General features: G+C 38.5%; 1 protein-coding gene across 2 annotated transcripts in view; it reads left to right on the top strand.

Annotated features, from left to right (window-relative positions):
• Positions 1 to 12,795, top strand: part of atrn (attractin) — a 61,363-nt gene extending 48,568 nt beyond the window's left edge. For both annotated transcript variants that reach the window (XM_039672461.2, XM_039672460.2), the window contains exons 27-29: positions 5,738 to 5,845; positions 10,749 to 10,863; positions 10,977 to 12,795. In XM_039672461.2, coding sequence (XP_039528395.2) covers positions 5,738 to 5,845; positions 10,749 to 10,863; positions 10,977 to 11,101 — 348 coding nt within the window. In that variant the 3' untranslated portion in view covers positions 11,102 to 12,795. The remainder of the gene's footprint in view (positions 1 to 5,737; positions 5,846 to 10,748; positions 10,864 to 10,976) is intronic.
• Positions 12,796 to 13,749: the final 954 nt, after the last annotated feature.

Genomic DNA, 13,749 nt, shown 5'->3' with positions numbered 1-13,749 from the left:
TTGCTTTGTTACAACAAATGAGCATTGGTTTATCTTGCCAGACTTTATAGAACTGTTGACCTGTTTCTTAAGTAAGTAAATACTAACTAGTGGCGTGAGGCAAATCCCCCCTCCCGCAGTAGCACGAATGGAGAGATGGGAATGCCTTAAAATATAGCTTGAATGTAACTCTAAACCCGTGGCTCATTTAGCATATGCGGTTCTATGAATATGCAAATTAGCCCCGCCTCCACTCACTCACAACAGCTCAGAGATCCACTTGTTGACGATCATGCATTGATTGATTGGTTACAGGGTAGTTTGTGACGTCAGAAACACCATGTTTTTGAGACTGTCTTTGGTTCACTGCGGTTGTAACGAGAATACTCCGCAAGGTGTTGACATGAATTTGCAGATGGTTTGTCTTAAAGCAAATCAAAAACACCACATAGACATATAAACAACATTAAAAACGTATTTTTCAACCTCATGGGGACGTTTGTGTTCAGGTTGTTCAGCCGAATTTGAGGATTGACAAGAAAAGCTGCTTGGTTAGAAAGTGACGTCTGTGAGTGGTCACTCTTGACAATTTTTGACAACTATTGGCAATTGACGATCCAAAAAAATGTCCGGACCTTAAGCCTACAGTGGGTTTTCACTTGAGAATTAAAGTGTTGGTTGCATGGTTTCAATTGGTTCATTGTTACTTGTTGCTTTAACAACTTGAATTGTAACAATTGAATATTTTTTTGGTTCTTCTTCATGAACTACATGCTAATTGAACTGATGGTTTTCATGTGTACTCTCACATTGTCATTGTGATTTGGTGTTCAGGGCAGATATAATTTTTGGAGGCATGATTTGTTTTTAAATGGTCATCTAAAAGTGAATTTCAGGTGAATATCTTTAGTTATCAGGGTCACACAATATCAGGCTACATATGGTCATGAAAAGCATGTCAGAGATTGTTAAAATAGCGGTTTTTAAACTTAAAAAGAAATGAATAGAAAGGGCATGGAAATCTTCAGTGAATATACATTCTATCTCTTAAATATTTAATTGACTAGACATTCTGGGAGTGTAATATTTATTTAATTTTAAATCCTTGTTCAGTAATTGTTCTTGGAGATTCATTGGTTAAAAAAAAACTGAAATGGGGGACCGACAGACCACAGATTTTCAGATTGCTTTTCTGTACAAAAAGAGGACAGATCAATTTTCTAGCTGTGAACCATATGTAGACGCTTTGCTATTTATATCCTTATTGAAAATGTGTTTGTCAAATGTAGTGTTTCAGATCAAACCCACCTCAAAAAGCATGTTGTAAATTATTGAAAAAACAAAATGCATACGTCTGTGCCTGAATTGTTTAACATGCGAGTTATGGCTAAAAGACACATCTCTATCTGCTGCAAGGCAGTGATATTAATTCCACTAATCTGTAGTCTCAGGGGCTTGTGGGAGTAATTAGGCAGTTGGATTACGGCTCATTTGGGGGATTATATTCCTGCATTAATCTCTCACAGTGGTCCAGGTTTATCTCTGGTTGGTTGGATGCCTCCCTCCTGTTCTCTGTCATGTTCCTCCCACTTGTAGCCTTTCTCTCTTGCACTTTCTCATCCTGTTGCTGAGACAATTCGATAAATCAGACATACAATGCCATTATTTTACTGGCAGTCTCATAGGCAACTAAATGATACTTTTTTTTTGTTGTTGCATGTTTTCTTTTCTCTTGACAATCATCCCATCGATCTATGGCTTTGTTCACAGTGCTTCCAATTCCAAGTCCAATCTTTAGGACCGACTGTCCCCACTGTCATTTTACAAGTGATGAAATCAATCTATTTCAGACAGTGTTGTGAATATTTGCTCTATCTATTCTAGACTAGTTGTCATACTAATGACTTTAGCGTCCCCTCGATGCCAAAAGACATGAGAGGAGCTGTCATTTCATCAGAGGATAGAAGACGATTTGATATTTCTCCGCATTGCTGAACTCATGAGACGCATCAGACATCATAAATGTCAAATGTTTTTAAACCATATGGATGGAGTTAAGATTAGGGCTATAACATATTATTTTGCTAATGGATTAATCTGTCATTAATGTCAAATTAATGGGATTTTATTACAACCTGCCCAATGTTCTCCTCAAAGAGTTAGAGAATCTTTATAGGCTATGCTATGCATTTTGCAAATAAGGGTTAAACTCTAAATTCGACTCTAAAACTTGCCCACCATAATAAAGTAAAACAAAACCACAGACTAAATGCATTCACTTACTTGAATATAGTCATTATATTACATTTATTGACTCTCATAAAAATGCAACTATACATGTAGCATTTTAAATATACAATTAATCTCCAACAAAATGCATATTTAACATGGTGTTATTCAGTATTGTAAAGTGAAGAGATGGATGGATGTTTTCCATGTCCATGATAGGCATCATAATCAAACTTGTTGTGAATGTTTTTATTTTATTTTTTTAATAGTTGTTGCGGAAGTATCACGCTCCTATTTAGAGTTCTTTCTGTGGAATCTGCCAAATTCAGCCAACAATCCTTGGAAATGACGTCTAAGGCCATGTTTACACTGAAACGATTCTGAAGAGAAAACGCAAAAGTCGCGTTGCGTTATCACTTTTTATTCTGCGTTTAGACGAGCGTTTGGGTGGGAAATCCGCGTACAAATCGTGACGCAAAAGTGTGTGAAATTCAATGTAGTATGCACTCCAGGTGGATAGGTGGCAATGTGGAGCACTGCCACACAACAACACCAAGTCCGCGTGCCTGCGTACAACCGTCACTGTCAAGCAGACTTTTGCGTTTTTACCCTTTACACGGGAACGTGGCGGTGGAGCGTTTTTAAGATTTTCACTCTGGAGGGTGGTTTCACTTTTTTGCGTTTTTAAGCCCCAAAAACGCCGTCGCCGTGTAACCGAAAGGCACATCCGATAATTTTTTTTTTATGTTTCACCCCCGAGCGTTTTCGTGTAAACAGGGCGTAAGGCACACAAAACTGGAGTTTCAAAGTCGTCATCTGATTAGTTGAGTTCTACTGTATTTCCTGGAGATGTGTTCCAGAAGAGAAAAAAAACTTTGAAACTCCAGTTTTGTGTGCTTTAGACGTCATTTCCAAGGATTTTTAGCTAAATGTCTGATGCGCGAGGTTTAAAGGTGCAATGTGTGATTTTTAGTGACATCTAGCGGTTCGGTTGCGAGTTGCACTAAGGGCTCAGCCCACTGCTCACCCCTCCCTTTCGAAAAAGCTACGGTGGCACAGTTAGGTCATGTTATTTGATATCTCGTTGCAGTGCCCTTATGTCTTATGCCAGTCTGTTATTGTAGGGACATTCACTTTACAATCGCACGCCCCTAAACATAACGCTAAACGAAAAATCTGTGATTGATGGCTTTACATGTCAGTCAGGCCTTGACCAATGAAAGCTTCCATGGAGTCCAGACCTTCTGCCATCAGTCTGAAGGTCTTGCTTAGCAAAACTAGCTGACAAGTGACCAAAACCACCATTCCAGACTAGCTGGGAGAAACACATTGAAGATTGAGATCAGAGCATCCTCTTGTTTCAGCATACAACCTGTCTCAGATCAGTATTCAGCATGGCTACACCACCATCTGATTCAGCACTGCTTCTCTCCTGAAGGTTGATTGAAAGATCTCTCTCTTTTCTCCCCTCTCCTCATCCATCTTTACCCCTCTGCTCTGTCTCTTTGGATATGCCTTATATTCCTGACAGTAGTTTAAAGCACACATCAGTAAATATGCACTTTGATGTGCTGCAATGGGACCGTGTGGGTATGTGTGTGACAGTTGCTGGGCTCCCTGGAGTGCTTGCTCTCTCTGTCTCTGTCTCTCTCTCCCTTTCACTCTCTCTGTCTTTATAAGAATTTCTGTTGTGTGTTGGGCTGAGACTTCAAACATGGACGGACAGTTAGACAACAAACACACACACGCACACCAATTAAATGACTTGTGGTTCCTGCTGAGAGAGATGGCAGTTGGACCATGGGGATTTCTAATTGAGTGGTTTGCTGGGAAGAAGCTTGTTTTGCTTTTATCCCTCTCTATCTGTCTTTTTCGCACACATACTGATTCAGATTACTATCGTCATCATTATTAACGTCAGAGACCATGGGAGCATTTGAGATGTTCAGAAACTTTCAATTTAAAATGTGTAATGTAGGAACCTAACCGTGAAAATGTAGTTTAAAGAATCATGTTTTAACAGTGTTTTCACTAGCATAAGAAAGAAAGAATGTTTCATATGCAAGTATGTAAACCATATTTGCATTTATGGATGGACAGGTAGATGGGAATGGATGGCAATGTAGGTAGATACCGTAGGTAGATTAGCTTTTATTTTCATTTTTTTATTTTGATACAGTAAGTGTTTATATTAATTATTTATATTTTCAGCTTAGTTAGAATTTTTTTAGTACTTCAACCTAAACCTTTTATTTCAATTAGCTACATGTACCAAGGCAACATTGGCATTTTTTGAGTTGACATAATTGTACCCTCATGGGGGCAAACTAGTTTTATAGCAGTTGAGAACAAGTAAATACAAAACACGTTAATACATTAAACATGACTAAATATTTAAACAGTGACCTAAAATATTAGCTTTTCATATTTAAATTGAGCAGGGTAATAGAACATTGAACAAATGAAAATTTGTTTTGTTCTTTAAATGTTTTTTTCAAAATGATATTTCAGCTTTTTCAACTAATGATTTAAAAAAAAAAGTTTTAGTGAACAATAACGACACTTGAGTATGTTTTTAGAAAATATTATTGTGATTTCTTCCGGAGATACGGTGCTCATATGAAGGTGAATCTGACATCACCAAGTACAACATGTTCCTGGAACAACATTGCAATCAACCAATTAGATTTGAGTGACATTTACAGTTAAGGCTTACAACGAGGGTTAGGTTCTACTTCAGTGTTATTCACCTTTCATTCCCCATTGATTTTAGGGTTGGGTTATGTTTAAGGGTGGGGATAGTGTTAAGACAAAATTTTCAGTCAGGAATGTCGTTTCAGCCAGGATCAACATATTATTTTCTCTTACTAGGCAAAATTACAGTGTACCTCTTGAATGATGCCGGTTCGACTCTGTCACAAGCCATTAGTCTACCCGTATTTGTTGACAGACATTCAAAGATGCATCATAAAATAAAATAAAAAACACTTGAGCAAAGCTCTTGAAATTGTAATATCTACACTTATCGGATGGTTTCATACCTGAATATAACCTTTTCATTTTCCCCCTTTATTGGATGATTTGTGCCAATTTATGTGTCTGCATCCTTTTTTCACTGAGATATAAGCATAGAGTGGCATCAATTATGATTTAGGTTTGATCTGTTCTCTCTACACTCGCTCTCGATCTGCATCCTTTTTTCACTGAGATATAAGCACAGAGTGGCATCAATTATGATTTGGGTTCGATCTGTTCTCTCTACACTAAAAAAAAAAAAGGCTGTGCAGATATGCATTAGAGTTCCCTTTTGTTTGACTTCCTCTTTATGGTCCTTTTTATGTGTTTATGTGTTCACAAGCTTTATTCAATCTGGCCTTCCCTCTTTTAAATTCAACCTGCATCTTTTTCAAGCCGTGTTGTTTCAACGCTCACCTTAATATTGATCTCGGCTTTAACGGCGCACAGATCCGTATGCGTGTTTGTGTGTGAATGTAACACTGTTGGATAATCTTCCTCTTCTCTTCCTCAGCAACTCCTGCGAGAAATGCAGCAGATGGCCAGCCGACCATTCGCCACCATCAACGTCGCCTTGGAAACGGACGAGGAGCCGCCAGACCTGATTGGTGGAAATGTGAAGGTTAGCGTGACCTTTCGGATGGTGACATCAGAGTTGGCTTTAAGAGAGCGAGTGCAGTTACTGCATATGTTAATGTTGGGAATGAATTGAAAGCTGAGTCACTGGCTCTGTTCCAAAACCTAGTGAGCTGCGTCGCTGTCTACATAAGCAACTGCCTTCTAAGATGGCAACTTAATAAAAACTCATTTGAACTCTTTCAGTCACGTGTGCTTCTAATGTGAAGCACCAATAGTTAATCCAATAGTTTCTCATTCACTGCTCAAATAAGCACAACAGTAAATAGAGTAGCGCGCAAATATTTGGTGCAATAGTCTGTTTTTTCATCAAATGGATTGGGCTTTTATCGTTATAGTTCTCCTGCTTTGATTGCAAATCACCAGCTCTTGATTTTATGGTTATAATGTCCAATTTGCGTCACTTTTAAAATTCTCTCTGCTAATGTTGTTAATTATAGAGGGAAGCGTTTCAGAAGGGCTTTTCACTCTTGAAATAGTTAACCCTGGATCATTCTAAACCCTGGGAAACGGAATCTTGGGTTATCTTGCTTTGCTTTTTCAATTATTTTTCTGGGTATTTTGGATCATTATAGCTGTGATTATAATGTTTCTAGCATGTTATATTTTTGGTTACAGTTATTTTAACCCTAATTGATAAAGTGGGAATCTTTTTATTTCATGCCCATATTCTAGGAAGACAATGTTAAGATGCATCTGGCTCAAATTGTGAAAGAAAAGTGGGAGGGAGCATGAAGAATCATTTTCACCGAGTCCAGACCTTAAATTCATTGGACGTCTTTGGGATGTGCTGGTGGAGACTTTACAGAGTGTTGGACTCTTGTATTGTCAATACAAGATCTTGACCAAAAATTTGTTGCACCTTTTGATGGAAATAACATCACGAAATTTGTTTCCGTCAAGTGGTGCAACTGTTGCCAAACATATAACATGCTAGAAACATAATAATCACTGCAAATATGATCCAGTTATAGGCTCTTATGCATTTGCCTAAATAATTTGATAAATATCTCGTATAAATTTCCTCGTTTTTTAACGACTTGTACTTAACGAATAGATAGAAATGCTTCTACAAATAAAACATGAAGCCAATAGATATACACTTACAACAATATATGGTTTGTATTTGCTTTTTGCAATTCACGCCCCTCTTCTAAGTTTGAAACGTTTCTTGTGTTCAGAAAGATAATCTGGGGTTAAGCAAAGTGTGAAAAGCCCTAGAGTGATTTTAAAATCACTAACTTGTCTTTTTGAACTTCATTTAAAGAGTTGTTTGTTTCAAGAATTGCACTACAGTGGTTGTGCTTTGTTTTTGATTCACTAAAAGGAACCGGTCATATGTTTGTGAATTGGACTACATTTGTCACGTTGTATGTTTGCGTCCATTTCATAGGACGGGCCGCGATAGGTTTCAACAGGGATACAGGGAACTTTCTTGGGACATTACGAAATTTTTCATCAAATTATATATTTATAACAGGACTTAAACTATGCAGTTGAGGGAGTTATTTTATCCGTGTAGGCTACATTTTTATACGCCTTCTGAAAATAAGCATAGAGTAAAAGATTGATCTTGGTTTTTTAAAAATTAATATCTGGATTGTTGAAATCAAGATTGCCATTAATTGGAAAATCTATGTTTATATCCAGCACTATAAATTAAATACTTGTATTGATTTTTTTTAGTAGTAAATAAAATATATTTCCCTGAACTAAATCCACAATCTCGGATGAAAATTTTCACAGAGCTTTCCATAGTGAATACTAGGATTGCCTGATCTTTGATGCCCCTGATGATACATTTGATGCCCCTGGATAAATTGGCTAAAACTGTGTACTATAAGGTGGTATAGATTTTCGGGAGTGTGCCGAGAATAGCAGCTCACTAGGTTCACTAGAACAGAACTTCTGTGTTTTATGTCGCAGACTAAACCTCTGTGTTTTCACACCTTGTTCATTTGGAGTGTAGTTAGTTTGGTCCCTTAGTTTGGTCCATTTATGCATAGATGAACATTGCAGACGTTCTTGGATTTGCACCCAAAACAAATATGGTCTGAGAACACCTGAACGAGGTGTGAAAACCAACTCTTAAGCAGTTTGCTTGTTGCGAGAAGCAATCCGACCCAACGGACCAGGCTGCATCATAATGTATTGATGGGGGAGCAGGCCATCGTCATCGAAAGCCAAATCACACCTTTTTATTTTTAAAATGATATGATTCGGAAATTATTCGAAATAGCTTCGTCTGGGAAACATTCTTACCATGTAGCTATGTATCCTGCTCAAAATTATATAATAAAGTACAATATTAAATCATATAATGACAAAGAACAAAGAAAGCCACTATAAGCCTGCAGAGCCGTTTTCTATCCTTCTGGAATCCCGGAAAATAAACCGATGCGCTCTAATCACTGAGAGGACAGTTTACTCGCCCATGACAAATTTGGGTTATTTTAGATATGTTGCTTTGTGAAAGCAATATGAAGTCTACATGTCTGAACACTCTTAGGGGCCATTCACCCTGAACACGTTTTTCTATTCCACTGTGCTGCCATATACTAGATAGACAGCTTTAACCATCATGCTTGCATCTTTTGCAGTGTCTTGCTGTCATTTTAAAAATGTGGTGCTCAAGTTCAAAAAAGTTTGACGCATCTCGACCGTGCTTCAACCATCCACTAACCTGTGCCTCATGTTTTTTAACGGCAAGAACACTTCCGGTGTTTAGTTAGATGAAGCTTTCTTTAATTGTTTACTTTAGTTTCAAGGCTTCTTGACGACTCTATGAGATTTGTAACTAATAACTGCATTCCATAGTATTACAGCTGGATTTGATTTCAAGAATTGCTGGTTTGTAATTATTGTTTCGTAGTGTTTGTTGTCCTAACACGATAATGACAACCCTAGAGTCAAGATCTGATTTAGATTTACCTGTTTGCTGAGTTCTCACTCCTGCTCCATCAATGTCCTATGCTCACTATCAAGGTCTAAACGTAATTACAATCCAGCCGTCCTTGATAGCAAAAAGCTATAAATGCAGTTATTTCTCACAAATCTCATAGAGGGCCCTGAGGGTGTGAAACTAAAGTAAACACGACTAAACAAGAATGAAGCGCATGAACTGAAGTGAACATCAGAGCATTCAGTGCTATAGTGTGTGGCCTCTGACACACTCAGTATACCTCTACCTTTTCACTCACTCGCTGTCGCTCTCGTTTTTTTTTTTTTTTTTAAATTATAAGAGTTAATTAAACAGAACCTGTCTTCTGCTTGCCTCAGATAATCACCTGAGCAGAAACGTAATAATCACATATACAAAAACATACACGTGTAAATATATATATACACACACACACACATACATATACAAAAACAGATAGAGATATACAGAAATAGATATATATATAGATATGTGTATCTATGTGCATGTGTTTTTGTATGTATAGATACACACACACATACATACATACATACATACAGCAATAACTCATGCCGTTGCTCTCAGCGGCTGTAATTGAATTTTTTAGGAGTTTCTTCTTTTTGTGTGCTTGAAAGAGTAGGTGTGTATGGTGTTAAAGATAAATGGTGTTCCCCCCTGCTCTGAATTGACAGTGGGAAAGTGCCAGGAGGAGAGAGGGAGATAGAGAGGAGTGAGGGGGTGAACTGGTCTCTGTAGGATAAGAAGTGGTTTAAAGAGAAGAATATATAAAGAAAAGGAGGAATGAATATGCAAGCGCGCTGTACAGAGGGGAGGATGTGTGAATGGGGGTAGAAGAGCCGCAGTAAGCACACAAACACTCAGTCATTGAACAGTCTTTTTGATGCATACACAGTAATACCACACATACACACTGCACACACTAGGGAAACTCGGCAGTTAAGCAAAAAGACCAAGTGTGTGTGTGTAAAAGTTTATGCAGGTCTTGGGACTAAGGGCAAAATGAGTGTGAAATGGGTCAAAGCTGGAATATGATTTGTGCATGTGTTCCAAAACAGAAGGTCATGTGCTTTCAGCCCTGCACCCGCACGTGTATTAACATACAATACTTACAGAAAAAAAACACCATGTTTTTTTTTGCGCAAGTTTAGTGCCTTGGAACACACCAGTCATTCCAATTCACTGGTATATGTAAAATTGACATGGTTTATCAAAGTATTTCCTACAAAATGCTATTTGGTGCAGTGATTTTACCACTGTTGAGATGTTAAGGGGATGAGTGTATAATGCAGCAATATAAGATACAAATGATTCATGAGTGAATATATCAGCTATTTTTGAATGTGACAAGATTTAGGGTACATTTACAATTTACATGACAACGATATGCTTAAAACTGAGAAGTTTTTCCTTTGAGTTTTCGACGTACAGACAAACAACATTGTCAGAACAATCTCCATTCACACGGATCTGCGAAAAACGCTGTTTTGCCGCCAGGCCATTAGATGGCGATGAAACAATATACACAGTTTTGCTGTTTACATGAATACCGCTATCAAAAACTTTCACTTTGAAACTCTTTTTCAAAAGTTTGCCTTTTCAGCCACCCAAAACGGCGCTTTTTGTTGAAAACGGTGTTGTGTAAACAGCCCGTTAGAATCAAGTTTTAGAAATTTGAAACTTAAATTTACAAATTTAGCTTTTCCATTAAAGGAATAAATGACTTTTCAAATATATTAAAATAGAAAAGTTACTTTAAATTGAAATATGTCTCTCTCGCTCTATACACCCCCTGACTTTTGAAAGATAGTTTTAAATTTGAAAAGTTTTCACTCATTTTACTATACTTATTATATAATGTGTAAGAACTTTTCTATTAAATGGGGCAAAATAACAAAATCAAAGCATTTCCTCAAACATTTTTGTAACCTTTTCCTCTCCTTTCTCACAGTCTGTGCCTAAGCCCATAGCCTTGGAGCCCTGTTTTGGGAACAAGGCAGCGGTGCTCTCCATCTTCGTTAGATTACCCAGAAGCCCCGGCGGCATTCCACCTCCAGGACAGTCGGGTGAGTTGGCGAGTCAATGCAATTTGCCCCCACACTGAACACTTCTACACCTTCTGCTCCCGAGGCCATTATAATGACGGTCAGAAACGCCTCTTTGTCCTCTCTCTTCTCAGGTATGGCAGTAGGTAGTGCATTGGTGGACGTCTCTCAGCAGATGTGTCTGGGATACAAGGAGAAGTCGGGAGGCATGCGTAGCCGCAAACAGCAGCCATTAGCACAACCCGCCACTTGCATCTGACATTTACCCCTCGTCCTCTGACCTCGGAGTCACAGGAACACGCGCTTATGGCTGGGTCACATTCATAGGAGCAGCCAACTGGACTCTGAATGGAGAAACTGGACCTCTTTTGGAACACTACAGGAAATGAACTCCTATGTGACCCTGAATGATAAGACTTATCCTGGGCCACTTTATGATATTTAACTTATTTCAGTTATTTTATTCCATTTTTGCAATCAGGAGGAGGAATCCTTGCACTGCTGCATCTCTGTTGAAGGCAACACACAAACACTTCCCTTCTAGAGAGGCTCTTTGGCTGCATGGCTATAACACAAACACACATACAGTACAGGGGGTGCTTTAGAGGCATATTCCACGTCTTTGTCTCTTAAATCATGGCGGTAGTAATTCTGTCAACTCAAATTGCTTTTATCTCTTAATAATAATTAATCATGTCTCTTATTTGGCGTGCGGTCGGTGCGCCACATCTCTGGAATAAAACACGACGACCCGGTATGTTTACAAGCGTTTGACTTTACAGGTCATCTGTGACGTCTCTCTACATTTGAGCTTTTTCACATCTTTCCATTCTCTTTTGAATCACCTCCTTTCCCGTATGATCCGAGACATGAGTGTTTATGTTTGCTGTAATGATAGTGCTGCTGCTTCTGCTTTTATCATTTACTTCCTCTCACTTCTCTCTTATCTGAAATCTCAGCCCATTTCTCATGCACTTTTCCAGGAAAGGAGAAATATAAGGAGACTGCAGGCAGGCAGCAGTGAGCAAGGACCTTGTTTGGGTTTCTCAAAATGTCATTTTGGGCTGGCGAAGGATTATCTGCATACACAAATGGACAAACCTGGACCTGCGTGGGATACCGGGGGTATTCTCCAGGATATGGAGTGCATTGCTTTGTGCAAAGGAAAGGTCAGAGATAGAGTGAGCAAATGTGACATTATGAAATCTAAACCGGTGTAAGTGTGTGTAACGGCGCAGTCATTACATCTTTCATTATCCTGTTTCGAGACTGCACAGATGACCTGCTTGCCGGTTCTTGGTGCACCAAGAACTGAAAAAAGGGACACAGGTCGCTAGACCAGAACAAAACTTCTAGTTCCGACAGCCTAAACAGGATGTCATTAATCTGTCCGTGATCTCAATGGAAAGCTCGTGTCCTGCGACAGCCATTTCTCGATCTTTTAGGGCCCAAAAGGGAAAACCGCACTCACACCTACACGCAAAGTGGTCTAATGAAAGGAGCTGGTCTCTCTTCCTTCAGATGGAAGCTAATTCTCACAATGCTTTTCTCTGTAAGCCTCAAACAGTACTCCTCGCACACCGACTGCACCATCTATATACAGTGATACTGTAGATATGGAGTCTGTAGTTTGTTAATATGTATAATGTAGCAGCAAGTGCACTCAAGTTTTTTTTTTGTACATAGTGATGGACGGTGATGTGAATGCCGTCTCTGTTAAGCAACTTACTGCACTTGGAGGGAAGAGTGTCCCAGGCTTTTGAAATGTGACTGCATTGCAGCTTCTTTTGTATGTAAGATGGCGAATGTCATGAACAAACTTTAATCTAGCTGCCTACTTTAAAGAAAAAACCTGAAAATTTAAACTGACCTTGTAATTATGTGTACATACAAGAATGACATAGAACATTTTGTCTATAATTAAATGGTAAAATGACAATGACTACCTGTAAATCAGTTGTTGAGTGAAATGGTAGTGTTTTTTGTTAAAAACCCATCGTTTTTTTTTTACATTTGAGTTATTTGTGTATCCTAGTACTGTTGGCATAACACTTTAGCAATATAATGTACATTTGTTTTATCATAGCATAGTGTGCTATTGTAAAACATTTCAACGTGTTTGACAACGGGCCAGATTAAATACATTATGTCCTTATCAGCAAGCGGATAAAGATATACAACATCGTGACAACTTCCTCAGCTCGGCGAGAGCTTTGATCCAGAGCCTCTTCAGAACAGACGCAGTCGAAAATGGGATTACGAGTGAGCTGTCAAAGTCTCGCTGCTTCAGATATATTAGAGATGATACTTTGCTGCTCCATAATTGAATGGAAATTCTCAGCATTAGCTTTACATTTGCATTTGATCAAATACACTGGCAGGGATTGTAAATATTCAAAGAGGCTGTGGAACTGTCCCCAAATCCCCTCCTTTAAATGGTCGTTTTGCCCTGTGCCCTCTCGGAGATCTTGACCTCAACTATAGGCAACCAGTTCAAATCATACATCAATTTTCTGTTCTTTGTAGTACAAATGTTTTAATTATCATGAGTTATTTAGCTGTCCCACATTTTGCAGGCATCTGTTACTGTATGTTTGTCCATTTAAAAAAAAGGAGCATTCTTTAAAATTACATAACCATAAAAGTCATCAACTTTTCAACATCATGGCATCACGTGAGGTGAGTACAAGCAAATCCTCGCATTCCAGTTTCTCAATTTATACATAAATGATAGTGTTGGCTACATTCTCAGCCTTTCAACCCTGTTAGCAAATTACTACAAACTAGCCGTCCTTTGCTAAGTGACATCCATTTTCAACCCTTTCAGGCTAGATTTGCACTATAAGTTAAAGGACCCCCTGCGGTGAAAATCAAGATTTTAATGTTGTTTATGTATGTTTAAAGGGA

Source organism: Pimephales promelas, chromosome 11 (assembly GCF_988280905.1).
Source record: "Pimephales promelas chromosome 11, fPimPro1.hap1.1, whole genome shotgun sequence".
In the NCBI taxonomy this organism is placed as follows: Eukaryota; Metazoa; Chordata; class Actinopteri; order Cypriniformes; family Leuciscidae; genus Pimephales; species Pimephales promelas.
The sequence above is the reverse complement of the archived record's forward strand: the minus strand, read 5'-3'. Positions and strand labels throughout refer to the sequence as shown.